This window comes from Lagopus muta, chromosome 10, assembly GCF_023343835.1.
Source record: "Lagopus muta isolate bLagMut1 chromosome 10, bLagMut1 primary, whole genome shotgun sequence".
In the NCBI taxonomy this organism is placed as follows: domain Eukaryota; kingdom Metazoa; phylum Chordata; class Aves; order Galliformes; family Phasianidae; genus Lagopus; species Lagopus muta.
The window spans coordinates 13,028,530-13,052,493 of record NC_064442.1 but is presented as its reverse complement, the minus strand read 5'-3'; the positions used below and the strand labels follow the sequence as shown (position 1 = coordinate 13,052,493).

Genomic DNA, 23,964 nt, shown 5'->3' with positions numbered 1-23,964 from the left:
ACAAACAAATAATCTCAAGCAGTGGGCACAGACGTAGCTCTGCATTTCAAAAATCATTCAGGCTATTGAAATCTTCCAGTTAAGCATTACAAAAGCTTCTCTAAAATACAGAGAAACATCACTTGAAGTAGAGTAAGAGCAAAACTTGCTCTTAGAGCAACATGAATGAGTTAAACTTTTGCGTATCTTAGATAGGCTATAATGTGCAAATTAAAGAAAAAAGAAAAAAAAGCTATTTATAACTACCTAAGTCACAGCAAACCAGTCACAGAGCCATTTCCCAGACTATCTTATTGTTATGCGAAACAGACTACTCTTTCATTTCTTGTCAGTCATAATTACAGTTCCATAATTGAAATACAGTAAATTACCATGCAGTAACTTTGAGAGATGGTTCACTGAGGTTAAGCTGTCACTACAATTACTGTATAAGAAAAAAATGTTAATTTAAATGTTCTAGTTTTCTTTCAAAGGAAAGGAATGAATTTGGTTCAAGCAGCTTAGATTAGTCAAATATCTTCATAATTAAATAAACAAAGGGAAACAAGATATTTAAAACAGTCAATCAATCTCAAGCAGAAGTTCTGGGCTGTAAATAGACCAGTGCAAATAAATTTCTGTAACTGTTGAAGAAAACTGCATATCTAAAAACAATCCTTTTAAAGAATACTCCATACGAATTCAACTGAATGCAATATGTATCCAGTATCTTCCACCTGAGATCCTATTTTGCTCATAAAGCACACAAAGCTTTCTTTCAAGCTTAATTCTAGTTCAGTTCTACATCATGTTTACAGTCATGACTAGGAGGATTAACTGCAACTCAACACCACTGAAGTGTGGGGGAAAATGTACTAATATTAGCATAAGCATTTCTAAGCATAAAATTGGGCATACAATTTTGATTTATACATTTGTCACGTGACATTTTCTTTTAGAAATTTTCTAAATTATTTGACATAAAATTAAAAGGAATACAGAAAAGTTAAATAATTGTCACTACAAAAATAATACTGTAAATTTCACAAGAACTGCTCCCTATCAGAAAACAGTTCAGTAAATTCCCAGCTACTGTCTCTGTCATGATAACCTCACAAAGCACATATTTTGATAAGCAGTACAAAATAAGCACCTGGAAGCTGTTCCCTTTTTACTCCTCAGGAGGGCTGCCCAGCTGATGTTGGAAGAGAACTCCTCCATTCTTATTTCCCACTCTTTGCTGCGTTCCTTGCGCTCAAATAAGATTAACTCAACAAACGTAACCAAAAAAAAAAAAAAAAAAAAACACCACACTAACAAGTTGTACAACAGGCAAGGAGGGACAATGTAATTGGGAATAGAATGCAACACAAGGAGCTGACAGAAGGAACAGGGGATGGTGACAAACTGTGGAGATCTGCTAGAAAAACCAAACGATAATCTGAGCAAGGCACACTGAGGCACTGTTCAGAGTATGCTATAGGTTTTAGTAATGCCATTCTACTCCAGACAAGCAAGCAAGTGCTCCATCTGCCTCATCTGTTCTCTCTCAAAGTTCGCAACAAAGGAAAAATAAGCACGTACTCAAAAACTGTTTGAGGAAAGGGTTCACAATTTTAGCTGCAAAGCTGCAAAGAATCAAAACACTGCTCAAGTATGAAATGAAGCTCAGTATCAGAAACTACAATTCTCTTAGCCCAAATCCTTATCCACTTTGCTAAAAAAAAAAATTAGGATCTGAAAGCTTCTAATGATTCATTTTTCTCTGTAAAGCTTAATTATATCTCACCTCCGTTGCTTTCTCCAAGCTCTGTTGTAGATTTAGCATTTCTTTATCATGTTGCTCTTTGAGCTTATCCATCTCCATGTCATGGCTAGACACTTCTTCTTTTAGTGCTCCTTTTAAAGCTGTAAGCTCCCGCTCTCTCTTTCTCAAAATTTCTTCTTGTTGATCTTTTGCAATTAATATTTCTTGCAGATCCTGCTTCATTTGCATTAGCTCCTAAAGAACATCAAAATCAAAACTAAACACAATTGTGTCACAGATGGCTCCAATGCCTGTTCTGTTTGTGTTTCAGAGGACAATTAAGAATAAGATCCCCAAGGCCAATTTTGTTTCTCACAACCAACATACTATTTGCAACTTTTACAGAGTGCTACAAATCTACTGAAAACCAATATTATTAGAACTGATTAGAATGATAAGAACTGTAACTGATGTTTTATATGAGTGAATATATCTGATGCTACAGAACTTACCAAAAGATTTTCACAGCATTCCATGTTACAAAAGATGCAAATAAAGTAGGAGTCAAAATAAGGCTGCATTTTAACAACTCCCTCGGTCCTACCTTCAAAGAGGTAGATAAAAACAAAGATCTCTGATTCCTACACTGCAAGATAAGTTAAAGTAATAAGTCCTTGCTGACTTTTCTGCTGCAAAGAATAAAGTTCTTCCACAAGTTAAAACAGTTTAAACTTCCAGAGGTGCTGCTTTCCTACCAAAGCTATGCTTCTACACCCTTTTACCCACCTCCCCCAGTGTTCTCCCTAGAAGTAACTTCCCCCTTGCCAAATTGCTGGGAAAGAAGCATGTGGTCAGTGAATCTTCTGTGGACAGTTTTCAACTTTGCTCTGCTAGATTCTGCTCAAACTTCTAGCTGACTATCAGGTTAGGCACTAGCTTAAAACTTCAGTTTCTTAATGGGCAACAGAACTGAATCTTACACAATAAGCTAAGGCATGTTTTTCTTCTCCTGTTTCTTAATTTCAATTTTTTATGCAATTATTTCAACTTCTTTATCCCCTTTCTATTACTTTACAACTAACCTCAATCAGAACCTCTTTTTCCCGTTCATCAGTATGTTTTGCATTATCCAGTTCATCGTGCATCTCAGAGAGCTGGTCTTGAAGGTCTCTGATTTCAGTCTGGTGTTTTTCCTGCTCCATCTTCACTTGAAAAAGCCTCATCAGAAAAAAGAGGGGATTTTTTTCTGTTAATTATAGAAATACTAATTTGTTCTTTCAAGTAGTTAAAAAAAAAAAAATTAAAAATACACTTATTTACTCCCATGTTCCACACAGGGGAACAGGACATGAAGCAGAAAAATGAAACATCAGACAAGAAAAAATGAGAGCTCTTTTAAATAAATAATTAAGTGAAAAGTTAAATTGTATTTTAAACTTGGCACAGTTTTCTTAAATTGTTCTTGAATCTTGAATTAAAGTACTCAAGTATCTCTGTATTTTAAAGATTTGAATCATGTATTATGACAACAAAATAATAAAAACAATTTGTGGTAAGAAAAGGATTATAAATCAACAATCTTCCTTCTCCTTCAAGATATTCTAAAAACACGCAATTTTTAAACAGTAGAAGCATTTTGTACAATTAAGACATGTCACTGTCTGATTCCGTTAATAAACTCAGAAGGCACAGGTACCTTTAACCTAAGAAATTTGAGCTATATATTCCAATTAATATGTTTTCTAGAATGAACTCACTCCTCAAGGTTTTGCCTGAGCTCCTTCTCGTTTTCTTCCAAGTTCTTTTTTAAGGCATCTTTTTCACTTATACTTTCATCAAGTCGGAGCTGAAGCTCTTGCAGGCTTGCTCGTGTAGCATCTCTCTCCTCTTTGCAATTTTGCTGATTCTAAATTTTGTAGATCAAAAGTTAAGCAAGATAACAGACTAAGCATAAATATTCCTTTTTTACTGTATGAAGGAGTCATTTCAAGGCATTGACATTTGTCATTTGTAGAAGTATTTACTAAGTTATGAATATTAAAATATTGGATTTTTTATTAAACACAGCTTTTCAATTTTTGTGAGATATGTGAAAGTGAAGTTTCCCCCTCATCAGTTTTAAGTATATTGATTCCTCTTGCCAACTCAAAATGCAAACTGAAAGAAGCCAGTCTGCCCTTTCCACGTATTCAGTGCGTGACTGTACTTAAGTACTTTGGATTCAGCATTGAAATGATGCACTTAATAAATAGCACCTGAGTAATACAGTTTGTCTCCCATTCCATAAACGTCTCACAGCAGCCTGCAGATTAAAATCTGCCTCCACAGATATTTATAGCAGATTTAATGTATACATCTGCCTAATATTCACAGCTAAAATTCACTCTCGAGTACTGATAAGGAAGAGATTTCTTGAAGAGGATAGCTGTTACAAGGAACTATATTTTGAAAAAGTCTTCTGAAATGCACAGGTACATTTAGATGGAAAAGAATATGAAGCAAAATAGTTCCAATTATCTGATGTATCTACACACATTTCAGCCACTCACACAGGAGTGTTAATGTTCTTTTATCATAAACATACTGGCATCCATACATAACAGTTTAGACCACATGAAATGCAATGAACCCTATGAAACTATAATGATTATGTAAGCACCAACAGTTTACAGAACATTCCTAATATTTAAGTCTGAAACAGAAAACGCACTGGAAAACTGAACAAAAGATGCCTTTCCTTCTGCACAACATTCAGCTGATCAGTTGCCACTTTCTTAGAAAGGTATATCTGAAATATCCAAAAGCTGTTAAATGAAACAGTACGGTACCGTGATTTCTAGATCCAGTTTTTTCTGCAATTCTTCCACTTTCCTTTCAAGTTCGTTTTTTTGCTCCACCAGTGCTTTCATTTCAGCTGAAGTATCAGAAACCTACAATTACATAAAGATGCTTATTGTTCTTTGACAATTTCATTTTCAGATCTGAAGTGAAACTACAAGCAATATGAATAAAGTGTAGCACCAACTGCCTGAGATCAGCTGGGATTTTTCATACAAGCTAATATTTTCAAAGGAACCGCGATTCCATTTTCATAAAGCCTCTTAGTAATTGCTGAAGGCATGTTGCCAATAGTACAGAAAACATTACAAACCTAAAAAGAAATTCAAATTAGGCAACATCTGAATTAAATCACTAATACTTTGGGACAAATCTTACTGAGACACCTCCAATTACACAGACATCAAAGCGATTCATACATATATGTCAAGACAGATTTTTAAGTTCATAATTTCCAGGAACCTCTAAAAATATGTTTTATATTTTAATTTTGACTAATTATAGACCAGGATAAAAAATCCACCAGAAGCAGACATTTAGTTCTTCTAGTGCTATCTTTGCAACAACCGGACATTTCTTCACTCTGCTTTAAAACTGAGAAAACAGCACTCCTCAGAAACAAAAACTATAAGCAGACTCTCAGTGACATTTAAAACAATATCCTTGATTACTGTTTTCTCTAAATTGCATATTAAAACACTATCTCCACTTAGGTACCAGTTTACATCATTTTAATCAGAAGGTGTTCCAACATTACTTTTAAAATGTATGCCAGCATTCTCTTCAGTACAACAATCTTTTGATGTCCAAGAGATTCACTGTTTGCATTTCTTTCTTCTAATAAGTGAACATTGACACAGTCCTCATGGCAGACCTTTATGGTCTTTTTTAACTGCTAACAAAAATCTCACAAGGCATTTCAGCACATGTTTAACACTACGCTGTATCACTGGAAAATGACAAGCAAGAATGCTCTCACTAAGTCAGTGACGGGATTCAAACTTTTAAAGCACTGGCTGAACACTGAAATTAAAAAAAAAAAAGTTTAAAAAAATAAAATAAAAATTCACCTGTGTTTTTCCAGCAGCTCTGGACTTTAAAGTCTGAATTTTCTCAAAAACCAAGTTGACTTTCCTCTTTGTTGCATCATCATTATCAGTGCTTCTAAAATACAGAGAAGAAAACAAAAATATGATCAAAGGCACTATTTTGTTAGCATCAAAACAAACTAAAGTGTCCAAACTTTTTAATAAATCACCACTATAAAAAAAATAATCTACTATGAAAAAGTCAGAAATTATCTCGATGATTTCATTAAATCATCTGAAGGAAGGTTGTTAAAAATTTCAATTTCAAATGTTTTCTGAAAAATCATCACTGAACTCTTTAACTGCAGCTCTATTCTACAAGACAACTACTGTGGAAAGAGAAGTATCCAGAATTACTCAACAAACACTGAAGTAATTACTAGCAGGTTTCTCTAGTCCTGACTACTGCACCATTAAATCTCTCTTAAACAGTTGCCAGAGCTACATTAGCTACACTGAATCCAAGAAGCCTCATAAATGCAAAGAAAGAATGCATAATGCACATCTTAATTTATTCATCCTTCCTTCCTGCCTTTTAAATAAGTTGTCATTAGAAAATGCAATGTAAAAAGAAGTTCCAGTTGGAGAATTTATTCCATTAAGTTTAACTTCAAAATTATTTAAAAGAAGGAAACATAATTCTGATTCACAAACTTCAAGTACTTTTAATCAAATCCTGAACAATACCTTTACAAAGTCCTGATTAGTTGGGTATTTCGACATCCTCTTGTGCCTTACTGGACACAACAAAGATATAAAACTACAGAATAGTCATTTAATCTAATAACAGCTTTGATTTTGCAGCTTCATATTTTAAATGTAATTGAAAATAAACATTGAGAAAACACAACCTCCCCTCTAGAAGTTAATTATGTTTACTAACCCTTCTTTAAGGTAATTGTAAAGTATTTGTTTAGCAGTCTCTTCATTTGTTTGATGTGCAACGTCTTGCTGGCCTTTTAAGAGATCGGGTGTTGCCTGAAAGGATAAAATGTCAAAAAGTACAATCCTAAGACTGTTGTACATACAATTCAAATTACCCATTATGTTCTATTCTGAAGAAATTCATGTTCTGTGGACCTCAGTTTCACTAAGATTCGCTCGAGTTTGGGCTTACAGAAAAAAGGAAGCTTACACTGCACCAAAAGAGCGAGCATCATTTTGTTCAGAGCTGCACAATTTCAGCATCCTGTTTTCATGCATTTATGCTTATGAATCATCACAACATCTTTTACAGTAATCCAACCTCTCTCGCGCGTTCTTTCAGCCAGACAAGAACGCGATTGTTTTCAAAATATGCTTTCTATACACTCAACTACAGGACTAATTTTTGTATTTAAAATTTTTATGAAGAATTCTGCTATCTTATTTGGAAGTATTAAATCATTTGAGTTCGTTCTAATGAAACAGAAAAGCAGGCATTAACAGTATAAAAATTGTAGCATGCTACAGGGAAAAACATACAGAGTAAATTCAAAATTACCTGTATATTAGGGACAGATGAAAATGTTTTTAAAGAAATCTTTTTGGCTCCTGAATCAGGTGGGATTGTGATTCTGTTTGGCAGCAGCAGAGTAGAAGTTACTGTTCCAGCTTGCTCTCTCTTTTTCTGTCCTGGAAGTGTAGATGACCTAAATACGAAACTCTCAGTATTATCTCCATTTTGTTTAAGATGCTGCAAAGAAGTGAAATGACTGTTCTGAGAGTCTTTGCCAGGCACCTGCAGCTTTCCAATACTTCGAGCAGAAATTTTCATCTCTTTAGAAGGTGGTTTCTGATCTCTGGATAACTGCTTCTGGAAGCAAACTTCAGATGGTTTTAGCAAGTGTTCAGTTGACTTACCTAAGCTCTTACTCACTTCACCCAAATAATCTGAATTCATATCAAGCTCTAATGACAAGGCACTGTCAACACTTCTTGACCTTTTACGATCGTCTGGATGAATTCTATTCCTTTTTCCTGGCCTACCTCTTTTATGAGAGTCAACTTTTTTATCAAACTTCTCAATTAGCTGATCTACTCCTGGAAGCGAACCGGTGTCAATATCACGACCAGTCCCAGGCAAAAATGGGATGTATCTCCTGTTTTCATGTCGATTAACATTGTCTGCATAGATTGCATACTCTTGATCATCAAGTAAAAACCTGTATAATGAATTTGCAGAAGTGGGAGTAGCTGATGAAGATGATGATCTTCGTGAGTCCGGCACTGGCCCAGATGAGTCTTGTCTGCGAAAAGGAAGTACATCTGGTCTAGGCTTCCTTGTTTCTGGGTAGGCAGCAGGACTAAGAGATGGGGATCTTCCCGTAGATGAAAACGATTCTGAAACACCCACCTCACTGGGGCTGATTATGCTACCAGGACAATCCAACACCTCCTTGTTTTGGCTTTCTATGTCTACTGTCCTGTTCAAATGTATTTTTTTTGAATTTGCTTTGGTGGACTCTGCAAGATACGTATTTGTTTTCTGTAAGGATATGATTTTAGAAGAAGAAATCCAAGGTTTTACTTCAGTTTTCTCTTCATTTGCAAAAGATGAAGGTTTATTATACACAGAAGACTGGCAATTCTCCAAGTTCAAGTTATTTTTCTCAGGATCATAAGGCTGTAAAAGCTCGGGATGTCTTTGAAAGTTTAACAAGTTGGAGGGTTTCAATGCTCCATCTTTAAAATCTGATATTCCACTTTCATTTTCATCTGAATTGCTTATCTTTAGGCTTTTAAACGTACAGGGTTGTATGTGCTGTGTTCCAGGAAAATCTGTGTGTTCGCTGTTTTTGTCCTCTAATTTAAAAGCAGTATTGGAGTCCGTGACTGACTGGCTTATAGTCTGAGAAATGACCTGATGTTCTTTCCCAGAAAGAGGAGGATTTTCTGACAAACACCCTTCTGTATTGTTTAGTACTATGTAAGGATGTCCATCAATTCCTTGCACTCTAATACTGACACCATAAGATCCTGACTTAGAATTTTGCCCATTTCTATTTTTTTGAATCTCCTCACTTGCAAGTTCAAGAGTAACTTCGTAGTCCTGCTGCTTAAAACCAGCAAAATATGGCTCCATGATATCAGAAGATTACAGCTGAATTAAAAAAGGAAAAAAAAAAAAAAAAATTAGATCATTTCATTTATTATTTTAATTAGCCAGTCAGTACAGCTCTAAAGACTAACATGCAATGAAATCAGTATACAAGCTGTACAAAGCCCGAAGCACACGCATGAAACACACGACTGACCAATTCTGGGTCAAATGCAATGTTATTTTATGAATGCAACTGTTATGAAATAACAATTTGGGCTGCCTACACAGTTACTGATGCTGTCTGCTTTAGAATCAGGTGATTTCACATATAACCAACCCTAGCACAGCTTGTTGAGTCAAAGCAATTCTTATTTTGAGCATCTCCACTATATTCATTGAGACTATTGCCTTTGCAAAGCACAGATAATTTTATAGCCAACAGCCAGTATCAGCCATACAAACATTTAAACATAAGCCCAGGAGAGCAAAACAGCCAGGCATTTTTAGATTGTGACTATTACATAACTACAGCACTGCCAGAGGTCAATATCCTCATGCCTTTGAGTTGCACTTATATGTACTTTGCTTTCAACATTTGCTTTCAGAAGTGGAAATGTCACTACTTTCTCTAGTTTCATCACTCTATGGTGATTTTTACTTTATTCATTCTGCAGAAAAAAATGTAAGTTGCTTCAAAAAATATCTGAAAATAAACTTTTGAACTACGCTGGAGAGTAGAGCAGTCAGTGAACCTTGACACACCCAAGATCACTAAAAGATGATGAATAATAATTAAGGGGAAACAAAAAACCTCTGTAACCATTTCACTCATGTAGCATCTCAGTGTGAACCATTTCCCCCAGATACTCAAATAAACAGCAGAACTGTATTCTTTTTTTTTTTTCTGAGAGCAAATTTAAAAGTTTGGTTGAATATTAATAGTATTATGCTAGTTTCCAACCCATTCTTCTTTCTCCCCTCAAAAGCCACTTCTTCTTCCTAAAAAGAAAACCTCCAGCTCTTCCTCAACAGTAGGCTTGCTTCATCCAAAGAAAGCAGCATAGGTACGTTTGTCTCTAAAAGCTATAAAGAAATAAACGTGTGCCTTAACACATTTATAACAGTAAAGACAAAAAAAAAAAAAAACCTTACAGAAATCAAAGTTTTAAAGCCTTTTTTTATTTTAATAAAACATTTTTTCTTAATGGTGAAAAGCATACATGAAAACACAGCTGGCTCTATCATTCAAATACCTGAAGGATTTACTTAAGAGTTCCTGTTTTGTTGATTGTCAATGACTGACATTAAAAAAAGCCTTGCTGCTTACAGTCATTTTTACATGTTTAAAATCCTGATAGCATCTCAGGCTTAGGCAGGCTTACAGCAATAAATTGAGAAGAGTCAAGCAGGGACTTTTCCCTATACCTGCCCCACTCCACAATGAACTTCATCGTCATAAAAGCTGGAACATTCATGAGTGTACAGCTCAGTCACAAAAGTTTTCATACTCAAATTACTGAAATTCTGACATCAGACAGGTAGTAGATGACAGCTGGGGGCACTGACAGCTACAACTGTCCAGTTTTAATCCCCTTTAAGTCTACCAAAGCTATCAAATGTTATGACAGAACAGTCTGTTTACTCTCAAGCTTATGAAAAGAGGTTAGATATTTTAACAGGACTTAAGAAGTCATTTTTCCTATTGGTGTAGCTGCTTCTTGTCTTCTTGTAGCTTTTTAAATAACAAGAAAGTAGTTTTTGATGGGATGGATTTCTGTTGGTGGTGTTTGTTTTGTTGTTTTGGTTTTCTTTAAATAGTGAGACATAAATTCTAAGTTCAGGTTTTCTGGCACAGTAACACTTGAACTGTAATATAGTCCTGTTAGTAGTTTTGTGTGTAGTCTCAAATGAGATTACAGATTGTTATTTTACAAGATCAGTTCTTATCTCCTGTTTGTGAAGACAATATCACAACAGCATGTACAAATTAAATAGGACATAACAAATAGCAACTTCAACAAATTATTTAATTTTGAAAATATTTAACTAAAATGACAAAATAGTCAAGGACACATAATAACCACTGTTTTTCAGAAATGAAAAATTCAGCTGCAATTTAGAACAATAAAAGCATATTTCTATGTTCTGAATGGTAATTATCTGCTGTTCATAACAAGTCAAATTTTACTGAGCAAAGTTTACCTGAAAACTCGCAAACATTCAAAGGAAAAAAAAATATCACAGTTATCTACAGTTGCAACATTAACTTAAACAGCTGGATTTACTGATCAACAAGCTCAGTAAAGACATCAGCTGAAGCAAGTTCAGAACAACATAGAATCAAAGAACCAGGAAACATTGCTTCAGACACAGTGATTACTCCATGCAAAGTTTACACATACAACAAGAAAGTTTTCATTATATTTCCCAGAAAATTAATTTGAAGTTTAAGCAAAAGAGTCATTTCCAATGAAATAGCCCCTTGAAAATTGTTCAGAATATGTTGGTTTGACAAATGTTTTCCTTCACTTCAACACTGTTTTACCCACTGGTTTAAAACATCACAGCCCACAAAGCACAACCCCCAAGAGCAGCAGTTCTGGCACTGTTATCTCAGCTGCACAATCCCCTCGTTCTCCTCATGACAAAGCCAACAATCATGCATTACATAGGCACCCAGATCAGCTTTACTGAACCAGAAAAAAAAAGAAAAAGGTTTTCTATCAGATCAGCAAGTAAGGCACTACGGAATGACGGGATCGCCTACTCTGGCAGCAACGTGGCCTTGGAGCAGCTTAAGGCAATCACAAAATTCCAAAGTCAATGTATGTCTTAACTACATTTTCAGGGGACAGAAATATTTATAAACATTTCCGAGGACGGGCAGGGGAACCAACAAAAATCAACCACAAAAAAACCTCGATGGCACTGAGAGCTGGTCAGACCTTTCTTTTTAAAATAAGCCTTCTGAAGGGCTTTTGAACATTCATTTTAAGCAGCGGCCTCAAGTTGGCATGATAGTCATTGGTAGTTATAACATTACCAAGAAATGGTCACATTTTTCTTAACAATTTATTTTTGCCAAGAACAGAAAATATGACACAGGAGAGATTCTAATGTCTGAAAAGCCAATTGCTTCACATTTTATTCTGCAGCAGTTTGTTCTACAGTGGTGATATGATACCTTGCTAAGTAACGCAGGAGTGAAACACAAGGTTTAACAGGTCAAAAACTTGTTTTTTTTTTAAATGCTCCCAGACATGTCCTTTCACATCTAGTGCCACCTATTTTAATGCTAGCTACCATGAGTTACTTGAGACCAACCTCACATAATAAAACCCATGTAATTTGGAACCCCTACAGCTCTCCCTGCCTAAATAAGTAGAAAAGAGTGCCTTAGAGAAACATCCCCTGTGCCAGAGATGGCCGTTTGCTTCAGCAGCTGTGCAGCCTTCCTAACATTACAGCATGCAATTGCTTCAACTCATCCAGTTCAGTTCTTATTTAGCCAAATCTTCAAGACAGATTTGTCCAAAACTGGGCTTCCCAATTCAGCTAAATGCTACTCTCTGCGTACATACAAAGCTTGTTTTCTTGTCTCCTACACCCTCATTAGTAAGCATGCCTCTAGCATATCTGTAATAAAGCACCTCACACTTTCTGCTTCTAGCATGCAGGCCAACTGGCTGCACTGGATAGTCAGAGCTGCTGGGAGACCACGCAGAGATGCTGACAGCCACGTGGGTGCACACTGTTACTACGTCCCACCAGTCACAGAAAGCCATACAACCCTCATGGATTCTGTGTCAACACGACTATTCTCCTCTTTCATTTATCTACTGAAGGAATGCGTAAAAATACAAGGGATCCAACTCTTCCACTTTTCCCAACTGTGTAGGATTCGCCCCTGGCTTTCTTGAGAACAGAAATACAGGAAATCTCTCATATCCAATATCATAAGCCTGAGACTCCTAAAACTGAATTACCTGAATATTTTTCATTAAAGGAGGATTAGGGCATACCACTATCTTCTTTCTGGAAGAGTGAATTTAGATGAATGCTCTTGTCCTCAAGCTATTTGTCTTTTAACTAATTCTTGCTCTTGGAGTAATGGAGAAGAATCTCCAAGCTGTTGAATGACTTCTGAAAAATTTAAACTGATATAGCTCTATCCATACCTCTTTTTTAACAGTTAATGGATGCTTAGTCCAGATTTTTACACACACACAAAGAAAAACGACTGGAAGGAACTGTCCTTCCACTTTACATAACATTTGCTCTCCAGCTGACTGTTCAGAAAGCACCAGCAACAGCAGACAAAGTGGGTGTCAGGTCATTAACAGACGACAATGCTATGAAAAAAAGAACAGGAAATAACTTTGGGAGAAAAAAGGAAGGAAAACTTACATACTGTGAGGATACAGAAAAGGAAGCAGATAGGATAATTCATGGAAAGACCAAAACCGTAATGTTTTTACACTTGGTGGAACACAGTGTCATAAACAAGCCCAGAAAGCATTAGGGGAAACTAAATCACTGTCAATGTTACCTACAATTTCAGACTTTCTGCAAGAGGAAAACCGGCCTGGGCTGCCGTCTGTTCTCTTTTGCTAATGTAGAAGACAGGTCTGGGGTAGCTGAGCTCACTTGATCTGCTTACAGGAGAGTGGAAGTTAGAAAAGTGAGATCTGAAAGCTATCGGGATGGAACTGTTAAAAGGAACTGTGAAACAAAGTTACAATGTGAACTGAAAATCTCTGGAAAACTTAACATCTTTTCTGACCTTAAGAGACCAAAAAAAAAAAAAAAAAAAAAAAAACCAAAAAAAACCCCAAAAACTTCTGTTTATTTCGCCCTCAAAACTTGGATCCGTAGGTATGGAACACAGGTGTGAGGTTTTTGTTTGGTTTTTAAATCAAGCCACGATTAAATATAGTAGCCCCTGAACCACAGAAAAGTCAAACAGTAGGAATTGTTCAGCAATACATTTTAGCAGGGCAGTATTTCAATGAATCAATTACTTCCACTTCTATTCCATGAAAAATATCAGTCTCTGTTCAGATTTCAGACAGCAGTCTACAAATGCTGTCAGAATTTCCTACATGAGAAAGAATTCAAAGTAACACATTCTTCCATAGCTCTTAGCAAGAGCAAGCAGCTGTGGTTAGGCTAGCACGGATTATTAGTATTTCATACATTTCTCCTGAAAAGCAGTGGTTAAGTCTTAGATTTGCTGCTTTTGGAGATGATGTTTTCAGTTTCAGCTCTGTCCAAATATTAAACAACTTTATTCAGGCACTCAACTGGTAAAATACAATGTTAAGAGCCACCCCTTCAGGAACAGGAAAAGAGCTGTCTTTGAGAAAACTGAATAGAAAGAACTATTCACAGCAGTAAGAGTAAAAGCTGGACCTAACAATATTGCTCCCTTCCTTAGCTTATACTCCCTCTGGCTGAAAAATGTTGTGTGAGAGGAAGTCTAAATGTCTCACGTTTAAAACATATTGATAGCTCCATGAAACTGTGCAACAGATTAGCTGAATGCTTGAGCAGTGTGACAACTAACAGGTTTTGTCTGTCTATTTATTTATTAATTTCAAAAGGAAAATCTGCTTCCATGGCTGTGAGTCAACAACAAGACATTTTGGCAGATCCTCAGGTCTCATAAACTGTCAACGTTTACTTGAAGAAAAGGATATCCCATTGAAGAATCCCATTTTCTTAAGTTACTGCGTATGAATTTAAATAAGTCATAATTTCACAGGATTTATCCGCAGAAGAAAAATTATATGACCTAATGACCCAGCTGTTTCAGTAGAAATGAAAGTCTTCATTTTTTATAATCATAAAAAGTGCTCCAAAAACCTCAACACTTACCACATTATTCTGAATTGTATTACCACTGCAACATAAGTACCATAGCATTAACCCACGTGTTCATTTTCTTTATGAAATAATAATTTTCCAGACTCTCCCAAATCCTAAGAAGGAATTGATCAGAAACTGAAATGCATTAAAATACAAACACAGAAGACAGCCTACATGTAAAGTAGTTCATGTCTTCTGTCTCAGCTTATCCCTTCACACACACTCCAGTATTCAAAAATCACTTTAGAAAGGTGGAACACTACACTTGTGGGTTTTTGTTTTTTTTTTAAACAGTTGGTAGAAGCTTCACATAAGCACAAATACTGCCATAAGTGTACTCATATCACTGTACTGGTCTGTCTCCCACAGAAGCTAACATACACCTGCACAAGCTCTTTTTTTTTTCCCCAGTACAACTGAATCCAACTTATTGGGGCTATCAGTTTGCACATCAAGTATCCAACACCACTGCAGTACAATTAACTTTTATAAACTAAAAAGCAAGCAAACAACAAAACTTTGTAAATACTTTTTTTTTTTTAACGACAAATTAAAAAAGAAAAGGTTAAAAAAAGATAATAAGATATTTTTATCATATGTAGTTTAGTTGATCAAATTCTACAGTTTCATACCTATTGAAGAACTGACAGAAACAACAACTCAGTAACACAAAGATACAGATTCTAAAAACAGTCTGTGATTTCAAATACAATAGCTGGTTTGTATCCAAACATCTGATGTGATTATGCTCACTCCACAAGAGGTTCTATGTTGTTTCACTACTTTTTCCTCCAATTGTCAGTCTTAGAAACTTTGTGTTTTGTTCCAAGGAAATTATCTTATTACATCCCAATGATACCGTTACCGTTTAAATAGAAGAGGGTGTATCCTGTTGATATTTCTACTCAGACAAAAAGTTTGTTAAAAATGACAGCGTCTTTTAGAAAGCCCGTGTGAAAAAAGTAAAGCACAACCAGAATTACAGCAACCTTCATTAGTTTTGCTAGCGCTTTAAGAATATTATTTATGGTACTAAGATTTTAAAAATATTCCCCTACTCCAAAATCATTTTTTAGCTTTAGACATTACGTATCACTGGACTTTCTTCTCCGTATTTCCACACAAAACAACGTTGACTATATAAACTGCAGTTACAGCAATACCACTGACCCACACAGATGCAACCAGCATAATCTTCACTACATGCGTGTAGCTGATTCCTAAATTTGAGGAGCTAAACGAGTACAACTGCATGCAAAGATCAAGGTGCATAACTAACCTATATGAGGACACACACAAAAAAGTAAATCTCTAAAGATATACTTGCAAGTATTTAAACAAGAACTACACATAGAGGAGACTTCAGGAGTCAGATTTACACAGCCAACATATGGCCGTGGCTTCATGCATATTCAAGCTGGTTATGGCTCTCATTTTTCTATTATCATGCTTAGTTTTAACTACAGTGTATTCTTCAAACACTAGCCTCTTTCAGAGAACTCTACCATGGATTTTAGAACTTCAGTACACAGTCTGAACTGTGGGCTCTCAGCCCAGCCACGAGACAACAAGATGATATCATGGTTCAGTCTGAGGGGACTTGAGCAGACGATAGAGACTAAATAACTCCATGGAGGAAAGCGGCTTCATAGCGCTGGACCGCTCCAGGAGATGCATCACTTGAAGGACTTGCAAAACCTAAGCTGACAGAGCTGTACAGTGTTGGCTCTGCTTGTACACTTCGGCTGAACCGGTTCCCACAGGTCACCACTCTTCTCACCCTCAGACGGGAAGAGTAATTGCTGGGGGGAAGTGAGAGAGCTTCATTATGAGGCTGCAAGCGTTTGAGGAACTGTATGTAACATTACATACCAACTGTTCTTGTAAATAAAGGCTGCTGCTGAACCAATTAGGGGAGCAAATACTAGACATTTGTTGAGTTGATGTAACAGCTAATGGTCTGCAAATGACTACATGAAGGCGTACCCCCGCCCAGTAACAGCTTCTGAAGGTCTAACAAAATAATCTGAACTTGATTCACATCACTGAGAACATTTCCCTACATCTAGAGAAAAATTTTACCCACTTTTACCTTGTTTTTTTTATGTTAAAATAGATCACAAATCTTTACCCACTTTTGAGCGCTTTTACATGCAGAAAATACATTTTCCTCTTCTATTAAACTTCAGCCGCTCAGAATTACTGAGTTTATGTATGCACACGTACACACATACAAAAAAGCCACAGGCACACATACACGAATGTGCACGCAAAGGGAGCCTAGCCAACAAGTCTCCTGTTCAGAGTACATTTACACATTAGCTACTAAAGAGTTATTAAGTTCTGCGAATTCCTGGAGTAAAACTCTTATCATGCTCAGACAGCTGAGAGTCATGCGGCCATTTGAATGGAAATGACTCCTAGCATGCCTGCATGACAGAGCACGGGGACCCTCACAAAAAGAGGCAGTTTTAGACAAACTGTAGGCATCCTCCAGTCTTAACAGACTTGCTGGCGCTTTTTGGTGGTGTTTTTTTGATTGGTTGGGTTTTGGTTTTTTTTCGGGGGGGGGGGGGGGGGGAGTTTAAGAAAAAGCTTTCCAAAACACCTCTTAATCTCTGTTTCTCATTGCTCTCCGATACTAAGCAGAATATGACAAAATTATTAGAGAATATTCATTATTACCGTCAATCTAGTTAATGGGTCCTGGAAATACAGCAGATGGATCAATTTAATTTAGAAAACGGAGTTCATGTTAGCACAAAAACATACACGGAAAAATTACACTGGATATTTAAAATGTTCAGCTATGAATTTAATCATTCATTCTATTTCTCATAAACCACAAGGTTTTAAGGCTACACTTGGATGAAGTCCTTCAAGAAGGCTGCCAGCTCTGCTGGCAGAGATGGTACAAGGTCACAGCAATACCCTGAACTCTAATCCCAAACAGTGGCGACTCCATGACTACCACTTCACTGGATCTTCAATACACACATTCCTAACGTTAATTTCTCAGGTTTAAGCGTTAAATTGTTACGCTCACACATTCTGAAACATACTACTATTTAGATTTAACTCACTCCAAGAATCAAAGTCAGATCTCTGAAACGTGTTAATAATTCCAAGTGAACATGCCTGAAACAATACTCCACAAACACAAACAGCACCTTCCCTCATGCAACAGACTGGCAATTAAAACATTCTTCCACAGAAGGTATTCTCCATCCTTTTGTTAAGGAAGGTCTGAAACATCAAAAGTAGTAACTTATTTCAAGTACATACTACTAACACAGCTTTCAAGACTTGCAAGAAGACTTACGAATGGCCAAACCTAAGCTGAGGATGTCTCAAGACAGTTCCATCTTATCCAGTATGCAGTTGGTAGGAACAAACTGGAGAATTTCTATCTTCATTGCATCCTGCCTTTTCCAGACACTTAGTTGCTCATCCTTACACTGTAAAGTAGTTCTTTGTAAAGGCTAGCTCTGAATCACATCACTGAACTAATCAGGTAGAAGATAACTCCCTAATAATACTAAAAAGGAAGAAGTGGGGCAGACAGGCAGAAAAGAACAAGTATAAATTTCCTAAGTCTACTTCATCTGAATACATAGGCAGTAGCTCAATCACTGCTGCTAGTGTTCAGAGTTACACAGAGATGGGGAAAATGGCCCATTTTAGTGTTCGTTGTCATTTCTTGGAAATCTGCTAGCATCAGTGATCTTGTTCAGATATCTGCCATTTCCCCTCCATTAAAGCAGGCAGACACAACAAAAGGCTGAATGCCATTTTGGGCAATCGGGCTCAGGTGTTTGGTATTTACAGACACATTTTTGTGTCTTCAACATAGTAAAAAAGGTGAGATAACAACATCACTATGACTATGTCTTCAAAAAAAGCAGAAATAGTAAAACACCGGGCTGACAACGAAACAATGCTGGACTACTCTGGAGTAATTTCTCACATCTGCAGAATTATTAGACCTCCAAATCCTTACGGTTGGTATTTTTACATAAGAATCTGCCCAGTGTAGTCCAGACTTACTAAACTACATGCAGCAAGGCTTTGCAAAAACGTTTAACTCATGCTGCTCCACAACAATTTAAAAATTCAAGTGCGAGGTCATGCCACTCCATCTACACATTTCAGATTACACTGCAGACTCCAGTCAAACCAGTTTGACCAATACTCCCAGAAAGATCAACTTCCTATTACACAATGCAGAAGAAGAAACAGAGTATTGTCACAAACTCTTTGTTTCTGCCTTGTCATCTCTTCACTGTGGTGGAATTCCTCTCACGTGACCCATCACTGCACCACACAGCATTTTAACCATGAATTAAATTCCATATCTCCTGTATACACCTCACCAGAGGAAACTTAAGTGTATTCTCAAACGTTTTAATAGCGATAGTGAGAACCTAATACTGCAGTTAATAGAAACTGAAATAAGTTGGTTTGCTTGGAGGCAATTCAGGCAGCCTAAGACAATCTCTTCGGGATATTACCACAAATTCTGTAAGCAATCAGATTAGCAATGAATGCCCCTCCCTCTTCATGACTATCATAACATTAGGGACACTTGCAAAAATAATCCTTTGCGGTGGGTTTAGAAACAATTTCATTTGCAATTCAACATCAACCAACTAGGACTTCGTTTTGTCTACCCATACATTTGCAAAACACCTCTATATTTTAAATAGATTCTTATGTAACATATCCTGATATGTTAAAAGAACTCTCAGTGTTAACCTATAAAAAACATCGTCCTCTACTAATAATGATTACTTACTATGGAAAGATAATCCATCTTAACATCACATATGAATTTTAAATCAAAATTACAAAAACAGCTTTCTAATTTCACACTGAGTTTTCCGTTTCAAGTTTGTAAAGAGGCACACAGATAAAAGCACATCTTTCAACCAGTGTATGTGCAAGTATAGTTGGCTGTGTGCCAAAGAAAGAATAACATGCAATAAAAGTATGACAATTCCCAGTAATAACATGACACATTCCTTTATCTCCTTGGTATAAAGCAGTGCTTATCACACCATTAATGATACATCTCACTGCTCTATGTAAAGGTTTGCATGCACCTTTTTCCAAAACAAAAGACCTGAGTTGCACTTGCAACTTGCACTAGACTTGCACTCTAATTTCATTTTTAAAGCAACAACGAAATCTTATTAGCTGCATCGTACACCTCTTACATTACGCTGTGGTAACCAAACCTGGCTTAGCATACAGCGTGGATATATGGGAATTTACTCTGGGTAAGGAAAAAAAATCCATCACATAATGACATGTCTAGAAAATATAATTGTTAGCAAAACAAGTTCTCACAAACCACCTTGAAAAGTTAATGGTCTTTCCATTTTAATTGTATTTTTTATGAAAGTTTTAAAGGTCTGTTAAAACTTGCTCTATAGAGAACCTTAACTGTTGAGTCTTGTGACAGTTTGTTGTCAGAATAAACATCAGACATTGAATGCCTCGGATTCATATGGATATCATCTGTAATGATACCACAAATAACCGTATCCTACGGGGTGTCTGATTCATCTCCAGGATTCATCTTATGAATGCATGCAAATAAACGTTCAGATAAATAAAACCATCTTCGAGGACAGGTTTCCACTATTTTTACCTTGGTAATTATTCCAACTCCACTGCAGTGAACTACAAAAACTATTTTGCTTGGGAGGAGAAAAAAAAAAAAAAAAAAACACAAAGAAATTCGACTCTAAACCAAACTTACAGGCAAAAGATAAAAGCCGTACAACTAATCTCTTGTCGACGGCAGACGCTAATACAAATTCACCACAAAAGCCGTACGGCAGCGCTGATCAACGAAGTTGTCACCAGACGGCAGGAATATAAACCATACACCCGACGCAAAGTTAATCGGGCAGCGCAAATGGCTGAAGCGAGAGCCTTTCCCACGATGCGAGCACACACAAGGCGGACACACCCTTTCGTAAAAAAGGACGCCAATTTGCGGAGCAAGAGGGAGACGAGCACGTCGGAGAGGCCCCCGCCTCAGGAATGCGGGGAATCCCGGAGGAACGCGCGCGGGCACGGCGACCTGATGGCCTTCCGCGGCCTTCCGCGCAGCGCCCGCTCACCTGAGCGCGGGGAGCACAGCGGCACGGCCGGCAGAGGCACCGCACCGCCACCCGGGCCAGAAGAGACCCCTCCCTGTCACGGCAAAAAAGTTCGGGGCTCGCTGGAGGCGGTTTTCCCGGCGGCTGCCGTCCCTGGGGCCCGCTGGCGGCGTGCCCGTCTCCGCTCGCCGCACCCGAAGCGCTGCCCCGAGGGGCGCCGGGGTGGGGAAGGCCCGGCGCTTCGCTGCCAGCTGCGCGGCACGGCCGTGCGGAGAGCGGCTCCGTACCTCCCTCACAGCGCCCTCGGCCTTCGGAAAGCGCCGTGCTTAACGGAGCGATGAAGGAGAACACCAGCGACCCGCGGGGAGCCCCATCCACAGCCCGGCCGCCCCGCTCCCCGGTGCCCGCTGCTCTCCACTCAGGTCACGCGGCGGCCCTCCGCTCGTCTGCCCGCCCGCCCGTCCCCACGAGGAGATCCATGCGGCGCCGTGCCGTCTCCCCTCGGTTCCCAGCGCCCCCGTCTCCACCCTTTCCTTACCGTTGCTCTCTCCAACAACTCGGAGCTGCTCTCGCCGCCGCCCCGGGGCAGTCCCGCTCTCCGCCGGAGCCGAGCGCGGACTGCCCGCCCCTCCTGCGGGGGAGGGGGTGCCGGGGCCGCCGTGCCGGGCCGGGGAGGAGCCCGCGGCGGCGCTCCCTCAGGTGAGCGAGGGGCTGCCTCGTGCGCGCGCTGCACTTTCCCGCCCATTGCCTGAGGCGAGCGAGGCGCGCGGGGGGCCGAGGAGGCGCCCACACGCCTATATACCGCTCCTACTTTGTTCTGCCTGAGGCAAACGGTGCCAGGCTGAAAAGGGGCGGCCGGAACGGTCCTCTGGTGCAGCAGCCCGGGCCCGGTACCGTGAGCTCGAGGCCGCCTGTCAGCCGAGCGTTGTTTTGCCTGATGAGCGCGGCGCGGGGGCGGCGGGAATTGCTGAGGCAGCGCAGGGACGGGGCGAGCAGCGCGGGTCTGAACGTGTGCAGGTGAGCGGAGCACCGCGCAGCCAACAGGGCGGCACGGCCGTCCTCAGAGAACGAAGCCACCGGTGCCTCTGGGCACGCCCCAGCTGTCCTCAGCATTCTGAACGGTACTTACAGTGTCTTCGGTTAGACTGGAAATACAACAGGTTGCAGATTCCTAGGATAGCTTCCTTATGTAACGAGACCTGAAGGGCTGCCACGCTGCAGCGAGGCTCCCTTCACCTGTGTGTGAAGAAAGGACACGTGCTGAGAAGCCAAGATTTGCGAGTATGTCATTAAAAAAAAAAAAAAAAGACAAACAACAAGCACAACGGCAACTCCCTATAAGCATCTCACAAGAACTGGGCCTCATTTATTTGTTCAGTCTGCCAGAACTTTGTTTCTTACCATACAACTTCTGTGCTAAGAAAGAAATGCTTATAGCAACTGTATGGGGGGGAAAAAAAGGTTTGTGTCTAGGGCATGGAGAGGAACATGCAGGGCAGTGAACAGAGAAGGAAGAAATCTGTATATAAACAACAAAAGCCACAGAGCTGTTCTGCTGGAAGCATGTGGATAAGCACACATCCTCTTTCAAATCCAGCTGCACCTGAGGTCACTGCTCCTCACATTCCCGCCAAAGCTGTTCTGCTACCTCTGATGTGTCTGCAAAAAAAAAAAACCTTAGCTAGCAAACATCTACAACATAAGCTATAGAGAACTGCATTACTTGCTGTAGAGAATGCCCCTGTCTTAATTAGGATGTATAAAAAGTTGTTCAACAGGAAAAGGAACTGCTCCCTACAACATCAATAATGCCATTTCTGGGACACCCTGCCCAATTTTAGGGCCTGTGTTGGAAAGATGTTAAAGTTCACACAAATCTGCACCAGGATAGAAAATTGTGTTCTGAGAATTTATAGAAACAAGCATATTCTACTGTACTAAGTGTATTGGTACTTGGAAGAATTTTTTTTTTTTTTTTTGGTGATAATACACTATACTGGTGGTTTATCCATAGAAATAATTATGAACAGTGTCAATTGGACAAATTCTAAATAGCTTTCTGAAGAGCCAGCTAGCGAGGTGTCGTCAGACATCTAATCAAGTTTTCCATTGCTGAGAGGACCTGTCATATTAAGGTAACGGACTATATAGACTTGTGGAAAAATGCATTTGTACATGATGTACTAAATACATGATCTCACAAAATGTTTGTTGAAAAGAAAGCCGTAGTTGAACTATTTTAGATTCTTCTGCTTCTATTTCACTAAGTTGGTCTGACATAAAATACTTACGATCCACAACAGCCAGAACTTTTGTTGCCATCTTGATTTTTTTTAATATATTTCCAGCATTCAAATCTTGTTTTTCGTACACATTTTTTCACGTAACCAGAGTCCACGTCTAATCATAGAACTATTTAAGTAAAGGCTTTACGTATTTTGCTTAGCTCCTTTCACTGAGGTTTTCAAAACATACACAAGGTTTATCCCATCACTCCCCATCTGTAAAACTGAGAAAGAAGGTGTGGGAAAGAAACAAAAGTAATTAAACTGTTTTTCACAGTTACACAAACTATGCGACAGTTATCGGTCAGATACACATACACATGTCTGTTTTATTACAATTAAAATATGAAGAAATAAGCTGATAGTTTGTTCAGCTTCTTACTGTAGTTTTGTGAAGTTCGAAGGAATCAAACTTAATAAGCAACAAAATTCTTCAGTCGAGGGGTGTGTAATTATCAGGTTATTGTTACAGGTTAATTAAAGCATGTGTTCATCAACAGTTATACAGTGATGCATTTCCATTGCACTTAGAAGCAAACCAGAAGAAAAGCACAGAATATTCAGTTATTGCTAAAAAAAGAAAAAAAATCAAGCTATGATGACTAAGCATCAGTATTATATAATCCCTAATTAGTTTTTTCATGATGCATCACTATCAGGTAGCAGCTGAGGAGTCAGTGCAATGGGGTACATTCAGTATTAAACTGCTTAGGAAGGTTTTCTTCTGTTCTGCATTTCTCAGTTTCACAAATGTTATTTCATATGATTTTTGAACTGTATATATATATATATGAATACAAAATACTGATATTTTAATACATAGTATTTTAATAAAAATATTTGTATTATTTTTTAAAAAATCAAAGAGAAATAGATGGAACTCACACAGCTGCTAAAATTCTTTAGACTGTGAGATTCCTGCATAGACTGAAAAGGAGACCTTTGGCTGGATTCCTGCTTTGTAAGCCTTTGTGGACATTTTAATCTGAACTTTTCATTTTTCATGAAAACTGTAGTTTCAGTCAAA

At 38.3% G+C, this 23,964-nt stretch overlaps 1 protein-coding gene and 1 long non-coding RNA gene across 7 annotated transcripts in view; one reads left to right on the top strand and one right to left on the bottom strand.

Annotated features, from left to right (window-relative positions):
* The window catches only part of CGNL1 (cingulin like 1), a 50,584-nt gene extending 29,271 nt beyond the window's left edge, over positions 1 to 21,313 (bottom strand). For 3 of the 6 annotated variants that reach the window (XM_048955764.1, XM_048955769.1, XM_048955770.1), the window contains exons 1-8: positions 21,191 to 21,313; positions 7,136 to 8,734; positions 6,536 to 6,630; positions 5,635 to 5,728; positions 4,555 to 4,656; positions 3,484 to 3,632; positions 2,809 to 2,944; positions 1,769 to 1,981 (exon numbers count right to left, since the gene is read on the bottom strand). In XM_048955764.1, the coding sequence (XP_048811721.1) occupies positions 1,769 to 1,981; positions 2,809 to 2,944; positions 3,484 to 3,632; positions 4,555 to 4,656; positions 5,635 to 5,728; positions 6,536 to 6,630; positions 7,136 to 8,716 (2,370 nt within the window). In that variant the 5' untranslated portion in view covers positions 8,717 to 8,734; positions 21,191 to 21,313. Of the gene's footprint in view, positions 1 to 1,768; positions 1,982 to 2,808; positions 2,945 to 3,483; positions 3,633 to 4,554; positions 4,657 to 5,634; positions 5,729 to 6,535; positions 6,631 to 7,135; positions 8,735 to 20,306; positions 20,565 to 20,673; positions 20,868 to 20,939; positions 21,064 to 21,190 lie in introns of those variants that run through there. The other 3 variants (XM_048955768.1, XM_048955765.1, XM_048955767.1) reach the window with 3 other exon arrangements.
* The window catches only part of LOC125698006 (uncharacterized), a 36,089-nt gene continuing 33,378 nt past the window's right edge, over positions 21,254 to 23,964 (top strand). Inside the window, exon 1 of the long non-coding RNA XR_007379038.1 lies at positions 21,254 to 21,351. This is a non-coding gene — a long non-coding RNA (uncharacterized LOC125698006). The remainder of the gene's footprint in view (positions 21,352 to 23,964) is intronic.